The sequence below is a fragment of the Muscardinus avellanarius genome (genome assembly GCF_963383645.1).
Source record: "Muscardinus avellanarius genome assembly, chromosome: 10".
NCBI classification, from domain to species: domain Eukaryota; kingdom Metazoa; phylum Chordata; class Mammalia; order Rodentia; family Gliridae; genus Muscardinus; species Muscardinus avellanarius.
Window position 1 is genome coordinate 71,761,912 of NC_137796.1, and position 25,281 is coordinate 71,787,192.

The following is a 25,281-nucleotide window of genomic DNA, read 5'->3' on the forward strand; positions in this document are numbered from 1 at the left end:
GCAATAAGCACTGCATTAGCCTGTCACCCACTACCAACGCCCAAGCAGAATGGGAACCTGCCACCGTTGTACTTTATGCCATTTTCAGGTGGGAAACTGAGCCACGTAGGTCAGAAGAAGTCAAATCCCAGTACTTGGGAGGTTGAGACAGAAGAATCACAGGTTCAAGACCAGCCTCAGCAATTTAGCAAAACTCTCAACAACCTAGTAAGACCCTGTTTCAAAACAAAAAACAAAAAATAAAAAAAGGAGAGCTGGGTATACCTCGGAGGTAGGATACCTCTGGGTTCAATTCCCAATACCAAAACAAAACAAAAGAGGTCTTAAAAGTTATTCAGAAGGTACCTAAGAATGGAGGTTATTAATTCAGAGTCTGGGCTCCTCCCCTGCCTCAAAAGGCTGGAGGTGGCCGCAGGCAAATGTGTCCCTCTCAGGAGGGACATTATGGGGCAATTATGGTACCAGTGCTGGCAAGAGGCATCAATGGTCACTTGCAAAGGAAGCCAGGCCAGAAAATATCAGAAAGCATAGGGCCAGAGTGGTGCATGCCCGTAATTCCAGTACTTGGGAGGCTGAGACAGGAGGATTGCAGGTTCACAGCCAGCCTCAACTACTTAGTGAGGTCCTGTGCAACTTAGTAGACCCAGTTTCAAAATAAAGGATAAAAAATAGGGCTGGGGGTACTACTTGGAGGTAGAATGCCCCTGGGCTCAATCCCCAGTACCTCAACACGCACACACAAAAAAAGGAATAAAAAAGAAAGCAGAGGGCATGGGGACTACGTCAGGGCTAGGAAAGAGGAACTGGACAGCATCATGTGTTAAGTCAGCCTCAGCCCTGGCCAGACACGCAGCATTCTAGACCATTCAGAGAAGGACAGACACGCCATTGCTGAAATGAGCAAAGAGGAGTCATGCGTCTAGACCACGCAAGCAGAGCTGAGGATCCCCACAGTCAGCAATGTCTCTGATGACTAATGGTGTGCTTCTCCAAGACTGAGGAGCCGGGCGGGGACAGGCTGCACTTGTAATCCCCATGCTTGGGAGCCAGAGACAGGAGGATCACACAGGTTCAAAGCGAGCCTCAGCTACTTAGTGAGGCTCTCAGGAACTTAGTTGAGACCCTGTTTCCAAATAAAATATAAAATAGGTCTGTGAGTATAGCCTGAAGGTAGAAAGCCCCTGGGTTCCACCCCCAGTACCACCAAAAAAAAAAAAAAAAAAAAAAAAACCAAGGAGCCAGCAACTGGAAGCTGACCAGAGTTTCCAGAAAAAAAGTTTAGTCCATGTTTTTCTGTGATTTTTGTTGGGTTTTACAACAAAAACTAAACCCAGGGACTAAACCTAGGGTCATTATACTGTTGTGTTACATTCCATATTTTTTTTTTCTTTTTGGTGGTATTGGGGATTGAATCCAGAGGCATTCTACTTCTAAGCTATACCCTCACACCAATTTTATGCCTTATTTGGAAACAAAGTCTCACTAGGTTGCTGAGAGGCTCACTAAGTTGCTGTGGCTGGCTTCAAACCTGTGATCCTCCTGCCTCAGCCTCCCAAGTACTGGTATTATAAGCATGCACCATTGCGTTGGCTTTTTTTGGTTTTATGTGTTTTTGCAAAACTTGGGATTGAACCCAGAGGCATTTTACCTTCGAGCTATACCCCAGCCCTATTTTTATTCTTTATTTTGAAACAGGGTCTCACTAAATTGAGAAGGGCCTCACTAAGTAGCTGAAGTTGGCCACAAACTTGCAATCCTCCTGTCTCAGCCTCCCAAGTACTAGATAACAAGTTTGCACCACCACATCCAGCTTTTTATTTTTAAATTAGTATTGGGGGATTGAACCCAAGGGCCTTCTACTTCAGAGCTACACTCCCAGCCCTTTTTATTTTTACTTTCAAACAGGGTCTTGCTAAGCTGCTGAGGCTGGCCTCAAACCTGTGATCCTTCTATCTCAGACTCTCAAGTACTAGGATTACAGGCAAGTGCCACCACATCTGGCTTTTTTGTGTGTGTGTTTTTTTATATTGTGTGTGTGTGTGTGTGTGTGTGTGTGTGTGTGTGTGTGTGTTTGCAGCACTAGGAATGGAATGGAACCCAGGGGCATTGTACCTCTGAGCTACACCCCCAGCCCTATTTTTTAGTCTTTATTTTTATTTTTATTTTTATTTGGTGGTACTGGGGTTCCTGGAAGCCCTTCTACCTCCGGGCTACGCTCCCAGACCTATTTTATATTTTTGAAACAGGGTCTCTTACGCCAGCGCGGCTGGCTTTGAACCTGTGCGATCCTCCTGTCTCCGCCTCCCAAGCGCGGGGATTACAAGCGTGCGCCACCACACCCGGCTTGTCTTTTTATTTTTGACAACAGGTCTCACTGAGTTGCGAAGGGCCTCACTACGTAGCTGAGGCTGTCCACAAACCACAATCCTCCCATCTCAGCCTCCCGAATGCGGTCTCAGCCTCATTCAGGATTACAAGCATGCACCACCATGCCTGGCTGTTTTAATTTCAAAGGAAAAATCTCAATAAACGTCAATCCTCCTGCCTCAGCCTCCTGAGTAGCTAGGATTACAGGTGGGTGACGGTGAACCATCAAAAAACCAGTTGATGGTTTTTTATTGGGTTTTGGGGTGGTTTTTTTTGGTGCTCAGTATTGAACCCAAGAGGCAGTCTACCTACCTCCAAGCTACACCTCCAGGCCATTTTTTTATTTTATTTTTAAACAGGGTCTCGCTAAGTTGCTAAAGCTGACCTCAAAACAGCGATCCCTATGTCTCAGTCTAGCAAGTACTGGGATTACAGGCATGCACCAGCACACCCAGCTTGATGGTATTCTTAACCACTCAAACCTGATTCCCACCACTCCTCCTCTCAGTCATAGGGTTAAGGGATTCTACATGCTTTTCCTCTGTCTTCTCAAATTCTTCCAGAGGGCAATGAATTGCTTCTTTCTGGTCTCTATTCCTCCCTCCACCGAGGACCATGAAGAAAATTTCACAATTATCAGTCTGGCCTATGAGAGACTAGTAGATCTGAACAAGAGCTATGCTTTAATATCCACATGTATCCCAACTCCACTATTGGTCCTAAGTGATTTCCCAGGCTCACTAGCTGCAGGGGCTGCAGGCTCAAAGGAAGAGCAGATGGAAAGAGGAAGGCGCTGGCCAGGACAGGAGGAGGGGCAAGAGGGCCTCACCTCTTTGTGCCCTTGGATCTGAGAGTTGACGAAGGCCCCGAGGATGTGGGAAGTGAGAGGCAGGTAGACGTGGATGAGCTGTGTCTCCTGGTGCAGGCAGTACAGGGAAAAGTAGTTCCGGAGCTCCATGGTCTGAATCACATTCTCTTGCTGCAAGAAACAGAGCCTCCCTGTGCAACTGGCCTGGCAGACGCCTGAGAGAAGGCGCACCAAGGCGCACCGCAGGCACTCTCCCTGAGCCTAGAGGCTCAGTCCTTCCCTTGCAACCACAGGCGAGACTCCAGGGGAACACAGGGCCAGGGACACGGGCACCATGAGTGAGGAAACACATCACTCAGGGCCCCGGGGCAGCTCTCCCACCTCCACCAGGCCCCAGCTGGGCACACTGGCACGGACCTTCCACAAGCTCCTCCAGCCAACCAAGAGTTCACAAGGACAGCTCCGAGTGCCAGCAGGGCCAGGGATGCAGGCGCTCCCCGAGCCCGCCTACCTCCACGATGCGGGACTCCAGCTGCTCCACGGACTCCGGCTCGCGGTTCTGCACAGCGGCGCTCATCATCTGCCTCTTCATCAGGCCGTACTTGTGCAGCGCCCGCTGGTGCTTGTGCAGCACGCCCTTCTCGTGCCGCTCACAAAGGTCCTGCAGGGAGGGAGGCGCCTTCGCCCACTGGCTCTTGAGGTCCTCAGCAGCCAACCCAGAGGGACCCAGAGCCTAGGGACACCCTGGAGCCCCTCCAGCAGAACCACTTAGGCTCTCCCACCTCCCAACAGGAAAAAGCACCACTAGTGGACAGCAGAGGAGGCCAGGACACGGTGGGATGGCTGGGGTGTGCAGACTGGCAGCCAAGGGCTAAAAGTGGAAGCTACTGGGGCCCTTCCAAAGGACTGCTTTTTCTCTTCAGAAAATGACTGCACACGCTTGTGCTCTCTCAGGAAACGGTGAAGAAGCAGAGCAGTTCAGGGGCCAGACCCTGCTCAGATGCAATCAGATGCACACTAGTGTGCATGGGGGCGACTGCACGGGTGACCCCCAAGCTCCAAACTCAAAACCTACATTTAAAAACCTTGGTTTAAAAGGGGAATATACCCCAGACCCCTGAGAGAGTTCTGAACTTTAAATACCACTCAATTCCAGAGAGCCAGTGACCTACCAACAGGAGTGCAGGCAGCCCCCAAAGGAAAACATACTGGCCTTAACCAGAAGGACCCTCAACAACCATAGCAGAAAACTCCTGAGAAATAAGAGCCACAGAACCAGCACAAGGACTTTAGAGGCCCCTGCTCCCACCCCACTCAACAGAGAATCCTTTCTACAACATTCCCCATAAGCACTAAGCCAGGTATCACTGAGCTCCACAGTAGGATGGATTTCTGTCTAAACACAGCAACCATCATAGATGCTTCAACATTTAGAAAGCTTCCCTGTTCTAGATTCTAGCCTCCTAGAATCTCCACCCATTCTTGGGGAAATTCTCTTTGTGCTGAGCCAAACCCCCAGATACCTAAAGAGAGCGCATGCGCGCGCGCACGCACAGTCCCCAAAGCTTCTCACACCCAGGACAATCATCTCCCACTTTCGACTGAGGAGGCCTGCTGAGGCAAGGACCAAGGAACCCCGAGCAGCCCAAGGGGAAAACAGCAAGACACAGAAGGCCTGTTCACCCTCCCCGGGCAGTCCTTCTCCAGAGCTCTACCCGGACCAAGCAGCAACTGAGACTCACTTTGTAGGACTGGAGCAAATCCAGGAAAAGGTTCAGCTTCTCTACCACATCATTCTCCTCCTGTTTGCCCTAGGGAACAAGAGTGAGTTAATCAAAAACAGGGCCAACCAGGACCCTGCCAGGGGGCTCACACCCACCACAGCCTGCACCACCAGCCCTTGCAGAAGGGCCCTCTTCCCTACCAGGCAGCACCTCAAGAACAAGCCAAGATGCTGGGAAGCCCACGGTCCCGATGGGGACAGGGCGGCCACCCTCTCTGCTCTAGCAATTCAACACCACTGTGTCTTCCATCTAGCTTTCCAAACCCATCTACACATTGCCGGCCGTGGTGGCACAAGCTTGTAATCCCTGTGCTTGGGAGGCGGAGACAGGAGGATCACGCTGGTTCAAAGCCAGCCTTGCTGGCTTAAGAGACCCTGTTTCCAAATAAAAAGCATAAAATAGGTCTGGGAGTGTAGCCTGGAGGTAGAAGGGCTTCCAGGAACCCCAGTACCACCAAAAAAAAAAAAAAAACCCATCTACCCATCTACACAGCTACACACACACACACCACTCCCAGTAGCGCTGCCCAGTACTACAAAAAAGGGTTTCACTGGACGCTATTAAGTGTGTCCAAAGGGGACTAAGCAGGAGAGTTACTGCTGGGAACAGGGGACACTGCCTGAGCAGTACTAACAGGGAAAGACCGTCGGTGTAGGAAGGGGAAGAGAGGGGAGAGGAGGCATAACTACAGGAAAGACTTGCAGTAGAGGCTCACGTCGAGATAAGCGAGCAGAGATGTTCTGAGGCATCCGCTCACATGGGAGGATAAGCAGGGGTGTGCACAGAAGGCCAGAGAGGAAAGAGGGCAGCAGACGGGGGCTCCTCTTCACTAAACTCATGGGTCTATGCAGAAGCAGCACAGGGATTGCGACAGACAGACAGGTGCACATGAGCCCACAGCAGCATAGGCAGCCCCGTGAGGGAAACGGGCACCTGGCAATGATGGGGAAAGCCAGGCTCTTGGACTCGGCCACAGCATCCAGGGACACGTCACCATTCAGAGACAGCATACACACAGAAGCAGACTCTGCCGCGACCCCGTGGCCGCCTCATGTGCGCCGCCCGCGTGCACACAGCCCCAACAGCTCATTCCCATGACCTCAGCACTCCAGCCACAGCAGGCAGAGAAGCCCTGCATGGGCCTGGGTGCCAGGAACAGTGCAGCATGAGGTGGCAGAGGACCGGGAAGAAGCAAAGAGGTTTCATAGGAACTAGGAGCGGGATCTGCGGCCTCCCCAGAGGAGCCGGATATGCCCCTCCCACCCCCGAGGCCTTGGTGTGCTGAGTGAGAAGTTCCCAGTCACTTAAACCCACACCTGCAGCTAATCCAGATCTAGCCCATAAGTTCCAGGAAAATAACACATGTGGTAAGGGGTTTTAATTTTTTCCTTCTCTCTCTCTCTTGGCACTGGGGATTGAATCCAGGGGCATTCTACCTCAGAGCTGCATCTCTAGCTCTATTGTATTTTACTTACTTAGAATTTATTTATTTATTTTGTACTGGATTTAACCCAGGGGCATTCTACCTCTGAGCTACACCTCCAATCCTATTTTATTTTGAAACAGGGTTTCACTAAATTACAGAGGGCCTCGCTAACCTGCTGTGGCTGGCGGTGAACCTGGGATCCTTCTGTCTCAGCTTCCCCAATACTGGGTTATTTATTTTTTTGTTTTGAAACAGAATCTCACTAGGTTGCTGAAAGTCTCACTAAGTTTGCTGGGGCTGGTGTCAAACCTGCAATCCTCCTGTCTCAGCCTCCCAAGTATTGGGATTATGGGTGTGCACAAACAGCTGTAATCCCAGTACTTGGGAGCTGAATCCATAGGATCCCAGGTTCAAGCTCAGCGTAGTAACATAGCCAAGACCCTTTTCACTTTTTTTTTTTTTTTTTGGCGGTACCGGGGATTGAACCTAGGGGTATTGTACCTCTGAGCTACACCCCCGGCCCTATTTTTAGTCTTTTTTTTTTTTTTAATTTTTGAAAGTGTCTCACTGAGTTGCAAAGGCCCTAGCTATGTAGCAGAGGCTGTTCATAAACCATGATCCTCCATTCTCTGCCTACGGAATGCTGGGATTACAAGTGTGCACCACCACACCTGGCTTGACCCTCTGCAATTTAGTGAGACCTTGTTTCAAAAAAAAAAAAAAAAATACCCGGGCGTGGTGGCACACGCTTGTAAATCCCCGCGCTTGGGAGGCGGAAACAGGAGGATCGCGCAGGTTTGAAGCCAGCCTCACTGGCTTAAGAGACCCTGTTTCTAAATAAAAATATAAAATAGGTCTGGGAGTGTAGCCCAGAGATAGAAGGGTTCCATCCCCAGTAACACACACACACACACACACACACACACACACACACACACACACAGCTGGCCATGGTGGTTCATGTCTATATTACCAGTACTTGAGAAGCTGAGATAAGAGGATCGCAGGTTTGCAGCCAGCCTTAAAAACTTAGCAAGGCCCTCACCAACTTAGACTCTGTTTCAAAATAAAAAATAGAATAGGGTTAGGGGTATATAGCTCAGACATAGAATGCCCCTGGGTTCAATCCCTAGAACCACAAATATAATAATAATAACAAAAAAAAAAAAATAAGGACTACGAGTATAGTTTGAAGGTAGAATGCCCTTAATTTCTATCTCCAATACCACAAAAAAGGAAAAGGAAAAGAATACCATTTGGACACAGGTGCCCTGTAGCCAACCAGGCAGAGGCTTCTTCCTTGGTCCATTAGGAGAGGAGGGTGGGAGTCCTCTGCATCTCTCATTTGTCACCAAGCCCCATATGTGGTTCAGCACATGAGCCCTCAAACCATGAATGTGTATGTCTTTAAGTAAGCACACGACCCTGTCGGCCTAGAGAATCACCCTGCCTCGGACCTCCCTTGTCTTTCTGAGGTTGCATTATCTACAGCTCATAGGTATGGGGAGAATAAAGCTAGTGTGACTAAAAATAGAATTGGGAAAATTCTATTTATTCCCAGGAGGCCTTTAATTGCAGAGCAAGGGTGAGGTGGAATTTTAGCTGTATCTGGATCAAAGTCCTGGTCAGTGGCTTGATACAATTTCATGTAAGAATTCTCTTAGTTTCATTACAACCAACATCAGGGAGAAATATTCAGGAAGCAGTACTTCTCCAGAAATTAAACGTCAAAACAGAACTTGGGAAATATCAGAGAACTATAGAGCTAAGAAGAACCTCAAACTACAAACTTCCCCAAATCAGAAGCCCAGGACTGCCAGGTATGGTGGCGCATGCTTGTAATCCCAGCAATTGGGAAGGTGAGACAGGAAGATCGAGGTTCGTAGATAGCCTCAGCAACTCAGCAAGACCCTGTTTCAAAATAAAGAATAAAAAAATAGTGCGCTGGGCATGGTGGTGCACGCTTGTAATCCCCACGCTTGGAAAGTGGAGACAGGAGGATCCGCAGGTTAGAAGCCAGCCTTGCTGGCTTAAGAGACCCTGTTTCTAAAACAAACAAACTATATATATATATATAATAGGTCTGGAAGTGTAGCCTGGAGGTAGAAGGGATCTATCACCAGTACCACGAAAAAAAAACAAAAATAAGACTGGGGGTGTATCTTGGAGGTAGAATGCCCCTGGGTTCCGTCCCCAGTACCACAGGGGGAAAAAAAAGAAGCCAGGCCTTTCCTCCCTCTTCCTCTTCTAGGATGAGTTTGGTATTGCAAACCTAGCCCTGGAAATTTTCACTCTGTGCACTGCAGAGCCCCAGGGATGACCGGCACCCACTGAGGCCACCTGCTGTGTGGCGAGGGCCGGGGTCCCTGAGACAGGAAGAACTTCCTATTTCTGTTACTGGGAATTGAACCCAGGGGCATTCTGCCTCCAAAAGAGTCTGCTAAGTTGCTGAGACTGGCCTCCAACCTGCGATCCTCCTTTCCCAAATACTGGGATAACAGGCATGGGCCACACACCTAACTGAATGGCTGTATTTTATATACAAGCTTGGAAGAAAATGTTTGATGGATTAAAAAAATTGTTCAATTAAATAATATATATATGCACACATATACATTATCCATATACATGTATATGGATATATATGTGTCTATGTATACACACACACACACACACACACACACACACACACTTTTTTGTGTATGATACTGGGAATTGAACCCAGAAGCATCCTACCTCCAAGTTTTTAAAAATTTTGAAACAGGGTCTCAATAAGTTGCTGAGAGCCTCACTAATTTATTGAGGCTATCCTTAAACCTGTGATCCTCCTGTCTCAGCCTCCCAAGTACTGGGGTTACAGGCACTCACCACCACACCCCGCTTACCCACATATATATATATATTTTTGGGGGGATTTGGGGGTGGAACCCAGGGGCTTTTCTACCTCCAGGCTATACTCCCTGACCTATTTTATACTGCATTTGGAAACAGGGTCTAAGTTGCTGAAGCCTCACTAAGTAGCTGAGGTTGGCTTTGAACCTGTGTGATCATCCTTTCTCAGCTTCCCAAGTGCTGGGATTACAAGCGTGCACCACCACGCCCAGCTCTACCCTTTTATTTTATTTTTTTAATGAATTTTTTTTTTAGGTACTGGGCTTTCTACCTCCAAGCTGCATCCCCAAGCCCTATTTTTTTATTCTTTATTTTGAAACCAGGTCTCGCTGAGTTGCAAAGGGCCTCACTAAGTAGTTGAGGCTGTTCAAGAACTGCAATCCTCCGGCCTCAACCTCCCAAATGCTGGGATTACAAGCGTGCACCCTACACCCGGCTCCCTCTCTACCCTTTTATATTTAGCTGATAGAAAAACTGAGGCCTAGCCGGGCGTGGTGGCGCACGCTTGTAAATCCCCGCACTTGGGAGGCAGAGACAGGAGGATCGCGCAGGTTCGAAGCCAGCCGCGCACGTTGGCTTAGGAGACCCTGTTTCCAAATATAAAAATGTAAAAATAGGTCTGGGAGTGTAGCCCGGAGGTAGAAGGGCTTCCAGGAACCCCAGTACCACCAAAAAAAAAAAACAAAAAAAAAACTGAGGCCTAGACACCAAGATAACTGAATTAAGGTCATGGCATAGGTGCTGCTAATCACAGGTCCCTATCCTGAGCTCCTGAACTTTCCATCCAGTCACATTTCTTACACCTCGTTCTAGGTCCTCTCCATCATAGAAAATGGGCAACCACAGGCCTGGCCAAAATACAGACCCAGTGCTAATCAAGAGACACCAACATATCCTTAAACTCAGTTTCTTTTCTTTTTTTTTTTTTTTTTTTTTTTTTTTGGTGGTACTGGGGGTGGAACCCAGAGGCTTTCTACCTCCGGGCTATACTCCCAGACCTTTTTTTATATTTTATTTTGAAACAGGGTCTCACTAAGTTGCTGAGAGCCTCACTAAGTAGCTGAAGCTGCCTTCGAACCTGTGCGATCCTCCTGTCTCAGCCTCCCAAGCGCGGGGATTACAAGCGTGCGCCACCACGCCCGGCCTTAAACTCATTTTCTAAAAGGAATACATGCACACTGGGAGGAGAAGAAGAAAACCCAGGACTTTCCACATCAGAAAGGAGATCAAGGTTCCTTCTTCAGTGTGGAAACATGGGCACCTGAGCACCCGCCTCCAGGGAGAAAAGCCCCCAAATTCCCAGCAGGCAGATCTGAAGAGCCTCTGGTCTCAGGCAGGAGCAAAGCTTCAACAAGGACATCGATTTACTTAAAACTGCTACTAGCAACTTAAAGATCATTTCCTGTAAATTCGATACAAGCTTTCACCCTTAAAATTAAATAGCAGTTTTATTACATAAAAGTCCCAGGTGAACTTTTAAATTTGATGATAAACACTCTATCTTTAAAGTAATCCCCAATGACTACCAGATTATTTAGCAGATTTCTAAAAACAACTCCTGCCTGTACAACAGAGGTACTTCCCGAGAGTACGAGTGTCAGGATGGAAGGAGGGAGTCCCACGGGGTGCTGGGAACTTAGTAATTATCCTGAGCTAAGTTACCATGTCAAATACTAGTTGACTTGAGTAGCACAATGGGATCTATCTGGTCCGCCCAGAAGAATGCTTGCACATACAAGATGACAATCTCAAGACTAGATCTACCTCTTACTCTCAGCAAAGTCAAAGCTCAAGAGAGCAGAATCCAATCTGCTTCTGCCACAGGCAGCTCTCTCCAAAGCATAAATGGCTTGTGGGGAGCCAGCTGGAACAGATGGGGACAAGTGGTTTCCACCTAGAAACAGGTGCTGGTTCGGTAGATGCTCAGCACTCGAGCTGGACTAAGGTGGCGATGCTCCCCGCCCGGGCACGGAATGTTCTGGGGACGGATGCCCGCGGAGAGCAGGAGCACTCACCTGCTGCGCGGCTTTGTCGGCCAGCAACGCGAACTCCACAGACAGGCCCTTCAGAGCCTGCTTCAGGGAGCCCCAGGTGCTGAGGTGCAGGGTGGCCCAGGAGGGCAGCGGGGTCGTGTCAGAGCCTAACGCACTGCAGGAAGTGAAACACAGGACAGGAGAAGTTACCTGCGAGCCCCTGGCTGGCCTCAACCCCACGCCTACGAGGTCTGTACAGACTCTGGGAGGTGGCGGGGTGGTGGGATCTGGGGCCCCACTCCAGACTGAACCAGTCACTTCTCTTCCCAGCAGGACCCCGGGCAGTCATGTGCGAGGGAAAAGGGGTCCTGCCACACGCCTAGAGGAGAGGACATGCTGCAAGCCACGGGCTGCTCCTTCCTGAGATGAATCCTGACACGACAGATCTGATGAGCATTCTGTGTTTCAGGAACCCACACTGCTCCCCTAAATTCTGCAGCATTTTTCTCCTAAATATGCCCCCACTTGCCCCGCCCACTTTTTGTATTTTGGGGGGTAGAAGTGGTGATTAAACCCAAAGCATTCTATCTTCAAGCTACCCCCCGCCCCCGGCCCTTTTTGTTTTTCATTTTGAAATCGGGTCTAGCTAAACTCCTGAGAATCTCACTAAGTTGCTACGGCTGGCCTCAAACCTGCAATCCTCCTGTCTCAGCCTCCCAAGTACTGGGATTATAGGTATGCACCACCAAGCCTGGCTGCCCGTTCTCCTTCCCTTCTATTGTGAAACAGGTGAGGATGACGGTTACTATGGAAATTGTAACCTGCCCAGAGCCTGCTACCATCTTAGAACCCCCACCACATCTGCCCACAGACCCCAAAGACCACCTGCCTTAGCTCCTTCCCGAATATGAGAAGATCAGCAGCATTGTCGATGGCCCTTGCGGCCATCCGCTCGGCCCTGTCCCGCAGTTTGTAGAAGCTGTTGTAGATGTTTCGAATTAGCTCCCGGCTCATAGCAAACTGGGTCTGGATGTCAGCGGGGAGGAAATCCTGACAGGGACAAGAGAGAGACTGTGGGTGGCCCTGCTGCTCAGAGGATAGGGCCTCATCTCCGAGATATGCAGAACCCTGTTCCAGGGCATCCGAAAAAGGATTGATTGAGAAAAGTATACAGGGATCTTGGGATGATTCCTGCCCACAGAAGAGGCAACACGAGTTATCATTAAGTGTTAAATTATTGTTGAAGCCGGGTGTGGTGGTACACACCCGTAATCTCAGTACTTGGGAGGCTGAGACAGGAGGACTGCAGATTCAAGGTCAGTCTCAGCTATTCAGGCCCTCCACAATTTAGTGAAACCCTGTTTCAAAATAAAGAATAAAAAATAGGGCTGGGGTCAGAGGTAGAATGCCTCTGGGTTCAATCCTCAGTACCACCAATAAAATAACATTACTATTTCTCTGATTAACAAGGAAAGAAATATGCGAAATTAGAAAAATACCTTGGCCCTAGTAGCCAGCTTACAGTTCATGAATTCATCTCCAACACACTGGGCTGCTTCCTTTAGCTTATTCTGCACATCCTGCAAAAGAAAGAGACAACTGCACCCTCTTCCGTGGCCACGCATGCTACATGAGCCGACAAGTAAAAGTAGGACATAGCCAGGCGTGGTGGCGCACGCTTGTAATCCCAGCATTCGAGAGGCAGAGACCAGAGGATCGTGGTTTGCAGACAGCCTCAGCTACTTAGTGAGGCCCTTCACAAGTCAGCAAGACCCTATTTCAAAAATAAAAGAATAAAAAAAATTTAAATAAATTTAAAAAAATTAAAGACTAGCCGGACGTGGTGGTGCACACACTTGTAATCCCCGTGCTTGAGAGGCGGAGACAGGAAGACAGGTTTGAAGCCAGTCTCGCTGGCTTAAGAGACCCTGTTTCCAAGTAAAAATATTAAAAAATAGGTCTGAGAGTGTAGCCCGGAGGTAGAAGGGTTTCCAGGAACCCCAGTACTACAAAATAATAATAATAATAATAAAACACTAAAAATAGGGCTGGGGGTGCCGCTCAGAAGTACAATGCCCCTGGGTTCCATCCCCAGTATTGCCCAAAAAAAAAAAAAAAATAGGACATAGTCCCTTCTCAAGAGAAGCCTGCATCCATCCATTTGTTTCTCCTCAATATTTCACAACCTCCCTGCTGCCCTTGGATTTTCTTTCATTGAACTGTAGGAAAGCCTGTCTTAAGGACAGGAACATGACCAAGTGAAGTCTCTCTCCAGAAATGTGGCATTAGGGACAGCACTGATGCTGAGACGGACAGCATCGCATCCAACTGCTAGGTTCCCAATGGAGCCGAGAAGGGGCACTGAAGTTTCTTCTTCGTTTGCACAGACCTGAGGGCTGGGAAGCCCAGAGCCCCAGGACAGCTGGCAGGCAGAGGACAGTAGTGCTCTAGCCCGGCCAAGAGCCTGGAGAGGCCTCTTTAGCAAAGACAAACTTCAAATAAGGAGTCACCAGGAAAGGAGAAGCTAATACACAGCTATCACGGCTAAGGAATTCTAGGGCTTCCAAGATGCTTCAAGAAGCACCTCACTGGGCATGGTGGCTCACTGTAATCTCAGTATTTGGGAGGCTGAGACAGGAGGATCACAGATTCAAGGCCAACTCTCAGCAACATGGCAAGACACTGTTTCAAAATAAAAAAATAAAATAGGACTGAGGATACGTATAGCTCAGAAGTAGAATGGCTCTGGGTTCAATCCTCAATACCACCCCCATTCATACACATATACACACACACACACATGCACACACAAACACACACATAGACCCTATGGTGGCACATGCCTGTAATCTCAGTACGTGTAAGGCTGAGACAGTAGGGTTACAGGTTCAAGGCCAGCTCAGCAACTTAGTGAGGCCCTCCACAACTTAGAGAAATCCTGTTTCAAAAAAATAAAAATAAAAATAGGGCTGAGAGTTTAGCTCAGAAGTAGAATGCCCCTGAGTTCCAGCCCCAGTACTACTACTACTAATACTAATACTACTACTAATAATAATAATATAAAATTTAAAAAAATTAAAAGTTCTAGGGTGAAGAAGAAACAAACAAAACAAACACAGCCAGACGTGGTGGCGCACGCTTGTAATCCCAACGCTTGGGAGGCTAAGACAGAGGATCCGGGTTCATGGCCAACTTCAGCTACTTAGTGAGGCCTTCTGCAATTTAGTAAGACCCTATTTCAAAAATAAAGAAGAAAAAGTTGGACTGGTGGTATAGTTCAAAGGTAGAATACCCCTGGATTCAATCCCTAGCACCACAAAAAGATAAAAAAGGGTTGGGGTACAGCTCCGAATATAATGTTCCTGGGTAAAATTCCCAGTACCCCACCAAATAAATAAAGTAAATGCCTTCTAGGCACCCAAACAAAGACAAACAAGAGAACAAAAGCAGAGTCGAGAATGAAAATAAGAGTTGGGCATGGTGGCACATGCTTATAATCCCAGCATTCAGGAGGCCGAGGCAGGAGGATCACGGTTCGTGGACAGACTCAGCTACTTAGTGAGGCCTTCCACAACTTAGTGAGACCCTGTTTCAAGAATAAGCCAGGCATGGTGGCGCACGGGCTTGGGAGGCTGAGATAGGAGGATCCTGCAGGTTCCAAGTCAGCTACTTAGTGAGGTAAAAGTAGGACAGCCTCAACTACTTAGAGTGAAGCTCTTGGCAACTTAGTGAGACCCTGTTTCCAAATAAAGTATAAAAACTAGGTCTGAGAGTGCAGCCTGGAATTAGAAAGCCTCTGGGTTCCACCCCCAGTTCCACAAAAAAATAAAAATAAAAAAAGAATAAAAAAATAGGGCAGAGGATGTAGCTTGGAGGTCGAATGTCCCTGGATTCCATCCCCAGACCCACCAAAAAAAGAAAGAAAGAAAGAAAGAAAGAAAGAAAGAAAGAAAGAAAGAAAGAAAGAAAGAAAGAAAGAAAGAAAGGAAAATGAAAACAACCCAAGTGTGGAGGTATGCGCCTATAATCCCAGTACTTGGGAGGCTGAGACAGGTGACTCTCACAAGTTCAAGGCCAGCCCAAAAAATGTAGTGAGATCCTCAGCAACTCAGTGAGACTGTTTCAAAATTTAAAAAAAAAAACAAAAAAAAAAAAAAACAAATTTAAAGGGCTAAGGTTATAACTTGGAGATAGAATGCCCCAGGGTTCACCCCTCCCTGTACCAAAACAATGAATGAAACAGGAGCTTCAGGAGCCTCAGACCCAGCCCACCCAGTCCCACAGGACACACTTACTGAGCCGCTGAAGGAGAGGAAGAGCTTGAGGATGGCGTCCTCAGAGAATGGGGGATGCCGGGCCACCAGGTTAATGAAGCGCTTCAGGGCCCTCCTTCGGCCCTCGATGAATTCCCTGTCCGCTGAAAAAGATTGTGGAGTCACTAAACAGAGTCAGCGCTTGCCAAAACTCCACTGTGAGCAGGTCCCCAGAGCATCTCAGGTCAGAGGGCTTGGGAGCTACAGAGGTGTCAGAGCCTCACCTCCACTCCCACACCTGGGTTCAGGAACTGCCAAGGAAAACCACCATCTATGGGTTCTAGTCAACTACTGAGAGCCAGGTCTCATCTGATTTCCCTGCGCCGTGTGTGTGTGTGTGTGTGTGTGTGTGTGTGTGTGTGTGTGTGTGTGTGTTGCTGAGGGTGGAACCCAAGAACTTTCTATCCTTTGGAAACAGTTTCACTAAGTTGACTTCAAACCTGTGATCCTTCTGTCTCAGCCTCCCAAGTACTGTGATTATAGACATAATGTGTCACACACCTGGCATTTCTTTTTTCTTTTTTTTGGAACAGAGTCTCACTATGTTGCCCAGACTGACTGTCATCAAACTCCAGGAATCAAGTGACTCTTCTTCCTCAGCCTCCTAAGTAGCTGGCACGTGCCACTATACCTGGCTTCTTTCTGAGAACCAAGTCTTGATTTCTCACTTTGATAACTTACATAGGAAGCATCTCCTAATGACGTTTTCTGGCAATTCTTTTGATGAATAAATAGGTTCTGTGATGCTGATAAATAAACACAGCTCAGTTTTCCTATTCATATCACCTATATCTTTACTCTGTAATGGAGCCAATTATTAAATGCTTTCATTTGGAGCAGGGCCCCGTGACACATGCCTGCAATCCCAATACTTGGGAGCGTATACTTGAGGTGAGACTCTCGGCAAGTTAGCGAGACCCTATTTCAAAATAAAATAAGCCGAGCCAGGCGTGGTGGCACACTCTTGTAATCCCCAAGCTTGGGAGGCTTACAGTTTAGGGGATTACAGGAGGATTGCGCAGAGACCCTGTTTCCAAATAAAAAATATAAAATGTAAAATAGGTCTGGGAGTGTTGCCCGGAGGTAGAAGGCCCCTGGGTTCCATCCCCAGTACCACCAAAAAATAAATATATTTAAGCCAAGCATGGTGGTACATACTTGTAATCCCAGTACTTTAGAGGCTGAGAAAGGAGGATCAAAGGCTCAAAGACAGCCTCAGCAACTTATTTAGGTTCTCAGCAACTTAGTGAGACACTGTTTCCAAATAAAAAAATAAAATAGGTCTGGGGGTGTAGACTGAAGATAAAGGTCCCTGAATTTCATCCCCAGTACCACTGAATGAATGAATGGATGAATGAATGAATGTTTGTTCTAGGGGTGTAACTCGAAGATAGAATGCCCCTGGTTCAACCCACAGTACCAAAAAAAAAAAAAAAGGAAGGTCAGGCGTGGTGGCGCACACTTGTAATCTCAGCATTCGGGAGGCCAAGACCAGAGGGTTCCAGTTTGCTTAGCAAGGCCCTTCACAACTGAGACCCTGTTTCAAAAACTAAAAAGACTAAAAACTAGGGCTTGGGGTGTAGCGCAGAGATACAGTGCCCCTGGGTTCCATCCCCAGTACCACCAAAAAAAAAAAAACAGCTGGATGTTGTAGTGCATACTTGTAATCTCAGTACTTGGGAGGCTGAGACAGGATCACAGGTTCGCAGCCAGCCTCAGCAACTTAGTGAGGCCCTATTCAACTTAGTGAAACCCTGTTTCAAAATAAAGAATAAAAAGAATACTTAAATTTGACCACAAATAGAAATTGTCTCTAACATGGTATAAGTCATGTGAGACCCTCAGCAACTTAGCAAGACCCCATTTCAAAATAAAAAGTAAAAAAGCCTGCCAGACATGGTGGTACACACCTGTAATCCCAGTACTTGAGAGGCTGACATAGGAGGATTGCAGGTTCAAGGACAGCTTCGGCAACTTAGCAAGACCCTCCACAATTTAGTAAAATGCTGTTTCAAAATAAAAAAGTAAAATAGGGCTGGGGTTATAGCTCTATAGACGTAGAATGTCCCTAGGTTCTATTCCCAGTACCAAAAAAAAAGAAAGAAAGAAAGAAAGAAAAACCCTGTAAGTTATTGAAACTTCAGTGAGACAAGTCCCACCTCCACCCTCAAGACGGTGAGGTCTCCTCAGTAGAATGCTGCCCTTTGGAAATTAGTCATGTGAGCTTGCACACAGCTTCCAGGTCCTAAACCCTGACACGGTATATCTGATGTTGGATGTTAGCAAGCATCACGTCCCTGCATGCATCTTCTGATCTTCACTGCCCTTAGCATTCCTTATACCATCAAACGTGACCGGCACAGTCTGTCCCACAGTGCACAAAGGCCGAGAACATGATGTTATCAGATATTGAGCTACACAGTGGCCAGCGGGAGGCAAAGGTTCTCGTGTTCATGTTGAAGGATTTCAGAATGGGGGAAGCTGGGCCACAGTGTAATCCTCAAGCTTTTCTCCAGCCAAGTTCATTGCTGTTTTGGGATGGCTAAAAATGGCAGAGTATGGACTGGTTGAGGCAAGCAACTGGGCACAAAGGCACACACTTGTAATCCCAGTACTTGGGAGGCTGAGGCAGGACGATGGCATGTTGAAAGCCAGCCTTGGCAACTTAGCAAGACCTTGTCTCAAAATAAAATAAAAGGGCTGGAGGTGTAGCTCAGTGGTAGAGTGCTCACGGGCACAATCCCCAGTACCACACACACACAAAAGGAAAGAATACAAGTGGACCAGTTGGCTCTCAGCACTCACCTATCATCAAGATATATGCAGATTTGGAGACAAGAGCTGTGGGAAGAACGACCAGTGAGATCCAGGTATGGCACCTGAAGATCCCTGAACCCCAGAGCACTGCAAGAAACAGGCCAGTGGAGAAAGGGCCTGCAGGTTATCTGGACCTTCCACCTCGCTGGCGGCAATTCTCAGCAGCAGCAATAGAGACAGGGCAGCCAGCTGCAGCGCCATCTCCTCTAAGATGCAGATCACATTTCCTACCTTACCTCTGCTTCTGTCCTCTGCCATGAATTCTGCTACTGCTACCCTGGCACCTACTGCTCAGGTTCACAAGGCTCTGCCAATGCAGGAGAATCTGACTGCCAGCCACATAAACAAACAGAGCTCCTGGCCACTGCCACTCAGGAGCTCTAGAAGTCTGGGCTGTCTGAGCTTGTTTCTGGTTTTATTTAGTTTGTTTCTGTTTCAGTTTTCTGGTACTAGGGATTTGAACTCAGGAGCATTCTACCTCCAAGTTATACACCAAGTCCTATTTTGGTTTTTACTTGGAATCTAGGTCTAAGTTGATGACAGCCTCAATAAATTGCTAAAGCTGGCTTCATACCTGCGATCCTCCTGTCCCAGGCTCCCAAGTGGGATTGCAAGTATGTACCACCATGCCTGCCTTTTATTTTTTTGTGGTACTCAGCATCAAATTCAGTGGTGTTCTACCTCCGAGCCATACCTCTGGCCCTACTTTATTTTTTACTTGGAAACAGGGTCTCAATAAATTGATGACAGCCTCACTAAATTCTTAAGCTGGCTTCAAACCTGCTATCCTCCTGTCCCAGGCTCCCAAGTGGGATTATAAGTATGCACCACCATGCCTGGCTTGTTTTTGTTTTTGTTGTTGTTGTTGTTGTTGTTGTTGTTGTTGTTTTTGTGGTACTCAGGATTAAATACAGTGGCGTTCTACCTCCAAGCCATACCCCTGACCCTACTTTATTTTTTTATTTGGAAACAGGGTCTCACCACTAAGTTTCTGAGGTTTTCACTAGGTTGGTAAGGCTGGCTTTGAACCTGCAATCCTTCTGTTTCAGCCTCCCAAGTGCTGGGACTATAGGCATGCAACATCATACCCAGCCAGGACCCTGAGTCTGAGAGCAGACCCACGCTCCTTCTCTCCTACCCATACAATGAGGGTCCTCCTGACATGTCAATCCCTTCCACCCAGCCACAAGGCTCCAGTGTGCTAAGGGTTCTGGGTGATGGTCTCCCTCCCTGCACTAGACCTGGGCTCATCCTCAACTATGACCTTGGGATGGCCAATGGGCTTATACACACCACAGACCTGCTGCCAACCTCCTCCTGACCTCAAGACAAGGCTGGCATCCCTGTCTGCCACAGGACCCATCGCTGAGCCATTCCTGTGGGTGGACTGGCTCCCACCCGTCCCAGCTTCCCCAAGCCCAGCTTTACCTCCCAGCACTCTCTTGGGTGGCAGAGCTGGCACCATGCGATAGGGGAACTTGTGTAGCAGCATTTCATGGAAGACCACAAAGTCATTGTACCTCCTGTACACAGAGGACTTGAAGCGCTACAAAAGAAAGGTTTAGAGCTCAGACTGGAAATCAGAAACCATAGCCTCTCACCATTTTCCTTTCCTCTCCCTCCATCGTGCAACAAAGCCCATGGAAATAACATTCCCGAATCCTTTATAATCTTTTACCTTTTACCAAAAGGGGGATCCTACAATTCAAAATGCATGTGTGTGCGTGTGTGTGTCACACACACACACACACACACACACACACACACCCAGGGGAATAAACCCAAGGGCGTTCTATCTATGTTATTTTTTGTTTTGAAACAGGATCTAAGTTTCTGAGGGCCTCGCTAAATTGCTGAGGCTGGTCTAAACCTGCAATCCTTCTGTCTTAGCTTCCTAAGTACTGGAATTACAGGCGTGCACCATTGCACCTCGCTGGAAATACAACTGTTACTGTGGGCAGCTCTTTTTCTTGGCAAGACTTTTTACAGGTGTGTTACTCTAAGGTGGGTGCCCATTCTATGCCTAAGAGATAGCATAAGGCTAGGGATATGGCTCAGGGGTAGAGGGCTTGCCTAGTATACATGAGGCCCTGGGTATAATCCCTGACACCGCAAAAAATAAATAAATATTTCACTGGGCACTGTGGCACATACCTATAACCCCAGTGCTTAAGAGGCTGAGACAGGAGAATCCCAGGATATAGGGCATCCTCGACAACTTAGCAAGACCCTCGGCAACTTAGCAAGAACCTGCTTCAAAATAAAAAATAAAAAGGGTTTGGGGTATAACTTGGGAGGTAGAATGCCCCTGGGTTCGATCCCCAGTATTTAAAAAAAAAAAAAAAAAAAAAAAAAGGCAGCACAGGAATCACACTCTTTGCCTCACTGGCACCAACACGAGCCTCACTACTGTCTGAGAACAGACCAAGCCCTGAACATGACAGACAGGACACACGTGACTCACACTCTTCAGCCTTCAAACTGCACCAGAACTGCCATGCTGATCAGGCTGAGCACCCCACTCACTAGAGTCACTCACCTGGACCTGACAACTCGCACAAGAAACGCGTGTGAGCAGAAAATTTCAAAACCAAGTTCACGATATTGTCAAAATATACGAAGTCCCGTGTCTCCATCTCTACTCAGGATACACCTGCATCGTGACTGCCTGTACTCCACAGATGCACACAACAGAGGAAACCTGCGCTCAGCAGGCTCCCCACGCCCCACAGTTAGTAGGCAATTTAAGCAAACTCAGGCAACAGAAGCAAAAAAGACTCTCCTCCTAGCCAGGCATGGTGCCACACCTACAATCCCGGTCCTTGGGAGGCTAAGACAGGAGGGTTGCAGGTTCAAGGCTAGCCTCAGCAATTGAGCCAGACCCTGTTTCAAAACTTTTAAAAAGCCGGGCATGGTGGCGCACGCTTATAATCCCCGCGCTTGGGAGGCAGAGACAAGAGGATCGTGCAGGTTCAAAGCCAGCCTCGCTGGCTTCAGAGACCCTGTTTCCAAATAAAATATAAAAAATATGTTTGTGAGTGTAGCCCAGAGGTGGAAGGGTTCCATCCCCAGTACCACCACAAAAAAAAAAACAAAAAAAAAACTTTTAAAAATAATAATAAAATGTAAAGGGCTGGGGATGTAGCTGAGAGGTAGAATGTTCCTGGGTTCAATTCTCAGTACAAAAATAAATAAATAAAGCCGGGTGTGGTGGCGCACGCTTGTAATCCCAGCATTCGGAGGCTGAGACTGGAAGATCATGGTTCGCAGACAGCCTCAGCTACTTAGTGAGGCCCTCCGCAACTTAGTGAGACCCTGTTTCAAACATAAAGAATAAAAAATAAGGCAGAGGGTGTAGCTCGGAGGTCAAATGTCCCTGGGTTACATCCCCAAACCCGCAAAAATAAATAAATAAATAATACCCCCACAATCTACCCTAACTGAACTAAGACACTGAAAAATAGCAGACATAGGGCAGAAAGACCAACAGTGCTAATGTCACAAAGCGCCACAAGCTGGAGCACCAAGCCTGCTGTCACACTGGTGCACCTGATGAATCCAGACGTTGTGTGTGCCCCGGCGGCAGAGAGACAGTGTTGTTAAAGGGATTAGGTGGACACATGCCAATCCCACCTACAAAGCCAATTCAGTATTTGGAATCCATACTCCAGTGTTGACATCCTAACCCTCAGGGATTCCAATGATTGCAAAACTACCACCAGGCCTGCCTGTGTCCGGGATTTGCACGCTGAGGACTACCTGTAAGAGATTCCTGAGAAACAGGATTCCAAAGCACTGTGATAAGGAGGTTGTACGGGATGACAGGGCCACGTGGCTGGGCCAGAGTCAGATGTGGGGGCCAGCATGCATGCAGAAGTCCAGCTCGACCATGCCAGCAGGTTTGGGACTGCTCCTCTGAGCCAGGCACATGGACTTTCTCCCCACACCACCCTGCCTAAGACTTGCCCTAGTTCTCCCTCCCGCAGACACCCACAACACACACATCTTGCCAGTTACCTGGCTGGAAACCTCATATTCCACATGCTTCAGGAAGAGGCCTTTCTTCTCCGGGATGAGCTCCACCTGCACGGTGTCCCTGGCCAGCAGCTCCTGCAAGGTGTAGGACAGCAGCAACGGGTTTCCTTGCGGCATCTGCATTCGACTAGGGTCCAGGTCCCTCCGCTCAATGATCTGGGGTGTTGGTGAGTCTACAGGAGAAAAGGCAAATGCCCGAAAGACAGCTGCTCAGAAAGTGGAGGCTCCCTGGACCCTATGCTCACTCAGCACTTGGACTCTGCCCACACCACGCAGCCAGACCCCACCCCCGGCCAGGCCACCTTCATTCTTCACTCTGCGAAGCTGGCACTGAGGGGCATGTCCCAAAAGAACCACTACCTGAGAGGCGGAGGCTCCACCTGCCTGTGAATCAGCACGTAAGCCACATAGCTACAACCAGTCAAATCTAGTCTTCAACTAGGGTCCAGAAAGCCAAGTGAAATATTTACAAACTATGTGAAAAAAGAGTCCTGTTCCCTAGACTCAAGAAGGGATTCAAATACAGGAAACTGGTGTGTAATTCTTTTTTTTTTTTTTTTCCAGTACTGAGGATGGAGCTCAGGGGCATTCTACCTCCAAGCTACACCCCTAGCCCTATTTTTTATTCTTTATTTTTGAAACAGGGTCTCGCTGAGTTGCAAAGGGCCTCACTAAGTAGCTGAGGCTGTCCAAGAACCACGATCCTCCTGTCTCAGCCTCCCGAATGCTGGGATTACAAGCGTGTGCCACCACGCCCGGCCTGGTATGTAATTCTGACATGTCCCAATGTCTCTATAATTAATACACATTGCACTCAAAGGCCAAATAACTACATTAATTTGGAAAACAAAAACAACAACAACAAATACTACCTGCCTGCTTGTAGATAGCTCATATAAACCAAATAACTAAACTATAGCCTCTTTATGGACAAGTTGGCCATACATTATTCACAAAGCACAAAAGCCAGGAAGAAACGATTCAGAGAGATCTGATGCCTAACAGCCTGCAACAAAACAAAACAAGCACTCAAGGAAATCATGTTTAAAAGTAGTTTGGATGCCAGGTGTGGTGGTGCACGCTTGCAATCCCAGTATTTGGGAGGCTGAGACAGGAGGATCGCAGGTTCACAGCCAGCCTCAGCTGCTTACTGAGGCCCTCTGCAACTTACTAAGACCCTCTTTCAAAATAAAGAATAAAATAGGGCTGGGGGTGTAGCTCAGAGGTAAAATGATCCCTGAGTTCAATCCCCAGTATCACACACACACACACACACACACACACACACACACACACACAGAGTCAGTGTTTAGAGCAAGGGTATAGTGGCACACACCTGTAATTCCAGTATCTGGGAGGCTGAAACAGAAGGATTGCAGGTTCAAAGCCAGCCTCAGGAACTTAACAAGATCCAGTTTTTGGTTTTGTTCTTTCTTTCTTTATTTATTTATTTATTTATTTGCAGTACTAGGGATTGAACCCAGGAACATTCTACCTCCGAGATACACTGCCGGCCTTAATTTTTACTCTTTACTTTGAAATAGAGTTTGATTAAGTTCTGCTGGCCCTCACTAAGTACCTGAGGCTGGCCACAAACCTGCAATCCTCTTGTCTCAGACTCCTAATTACTAAAATTACAAGAGTGTGCCACCACGCCCAGCAAAATCCAGTTTCAAGCCAGGTATTATGGTGCACGCTTATAATCTCACTATTTAGTAAGACTCTCCACAATTTAGTGAAGACCCTGTTTCAAAATAAAGAATTAAAAACAGGGCTGTGGTTGTAGCTCGGAGGTATAATGTCCCTGGGTTCCATCCCTAATACTGCAAAAAAAAAAAAAAAAAAAATCCAGTTTCAACATAAAAAATAAAAATGACTAGGGTTATAGCACGGAGGTAGAATGCCCTGGGTTTGATCTCCAATACCAAAGATAAATTAATAAACACATAAATAAATAAATAGTCTATTTGAAGCCAGGTATTGTTGTGTGTGCCTTATAATCCCAGTACTTGGGAGAATGAGACAAAAGGATCAAGTTTCGAGGGCAGCCTCAGTAATTTAGTGAGACTCTCAGCAATCTAGCAAGACCCTCTTCCAAACAAATTTTTTAAAAGGGCTGGGGGTGTAGCTCAGAGGTAGAATGCCACTGGGTTTAACCCCCAATACCACACACACACACAAAAAGAAATCAGTTTGAGCCAAGTATAGTGGTGCATGCCTGAAATCCCAGGACTTGGGAGGCTAAGACAGGAGAATCATAGGTTCAAATCAGTCCAGTAACTTAGTGAGACCATGTTTTGAAATAATAAAAATCCCTGAGTGCTAGTACACACCCGTAATTCCAATACTTGGGAAGCTGAGACAGGAGGATTGCAGGTTTGAGACAAGCCTTAGCAAATTAGCGAGACTCTCAGCAACTTAGTGAAACTCTATCTCAAAGAAAAAAGAATATATATATATTTTTTAAAGGGCTAGGGGAGCCGAGCATGGTGGCGCACGCTTGTAATCCCAGCATTTGGGAGGTTGAGACAGGAGGATCCCAGTTTGCAGACAGCCTCAAGCTACTTACTGAGGCCCTTTGCAACTCAGTGAGACCCTGTTTCAAAATAAAAAATAAAAAAATTGGGCTGGGGATGTAGCTTGGAGGTTAAATGCCCCTGGGTCCCATCCCCAGTACCACAAAAAAAAATAAATAAATAAAATCAAAAGGGCTGGGGCATAGCTCAGAGGAAGAATGTCCCTGCATTCAATCCTCTGTACCACATTAGAAAAAAAATGAAATATTGACTTAACATAAAAGAAGATAGCAATGGTGAAAGAAAACTAAAGAATAAGAGAGAAAAGACAACGGAGAGACACAGAGATC

General features: G+C 47.4%; 1 protein-coding gene across 1 annotated transcript in view; it reads right to left on the reverse strand.

Moving 5' to 3' along the window:
• SNX8 (sorting nexin 8) overlaps positions 1–25,281 on the reverse strand; it is a gene marked incomplete at both ends in the record, with an annotated part of 60,412 nt that overhangs the window by 1,829 nt on the left and 33,302 nt on the right. Inside the window, 9 exons of the mRNA XM_080704279.1 lie at positions 3,197–3,346; positions 3,687–3,836; positions 4,918–4,986; positions 11,293–11,425; positions 12,140–12,300; positions 12,750–12,830; positions 15,546–15,667; positions 19,809–19,926; positions 22,398–22,588. Of these exons, the coding sequence (XP_080560405.1) occupies positions 3,197–3,346; positions 3,687–3,836; positions 4,918–4,986; positions 11,293–11,425; positions 12,140–12,300; positions 12,750–12,830; positions 15,546–15,667; positions 19,809–19,926; positions 22,398–22,588 (1,175 nt within the window). The remainder of the gene's footprint in view (positions 1–3,196; positions 3,347–3,686; positions 3,837–4,917; positions 4,987–11,292; positions 11,426–12,139; positions 12,301–12,749; positions 12,831–15,545; positions 15,668–19,808; positions 19,927–22,397; positions 22,589–25,281) is intronic.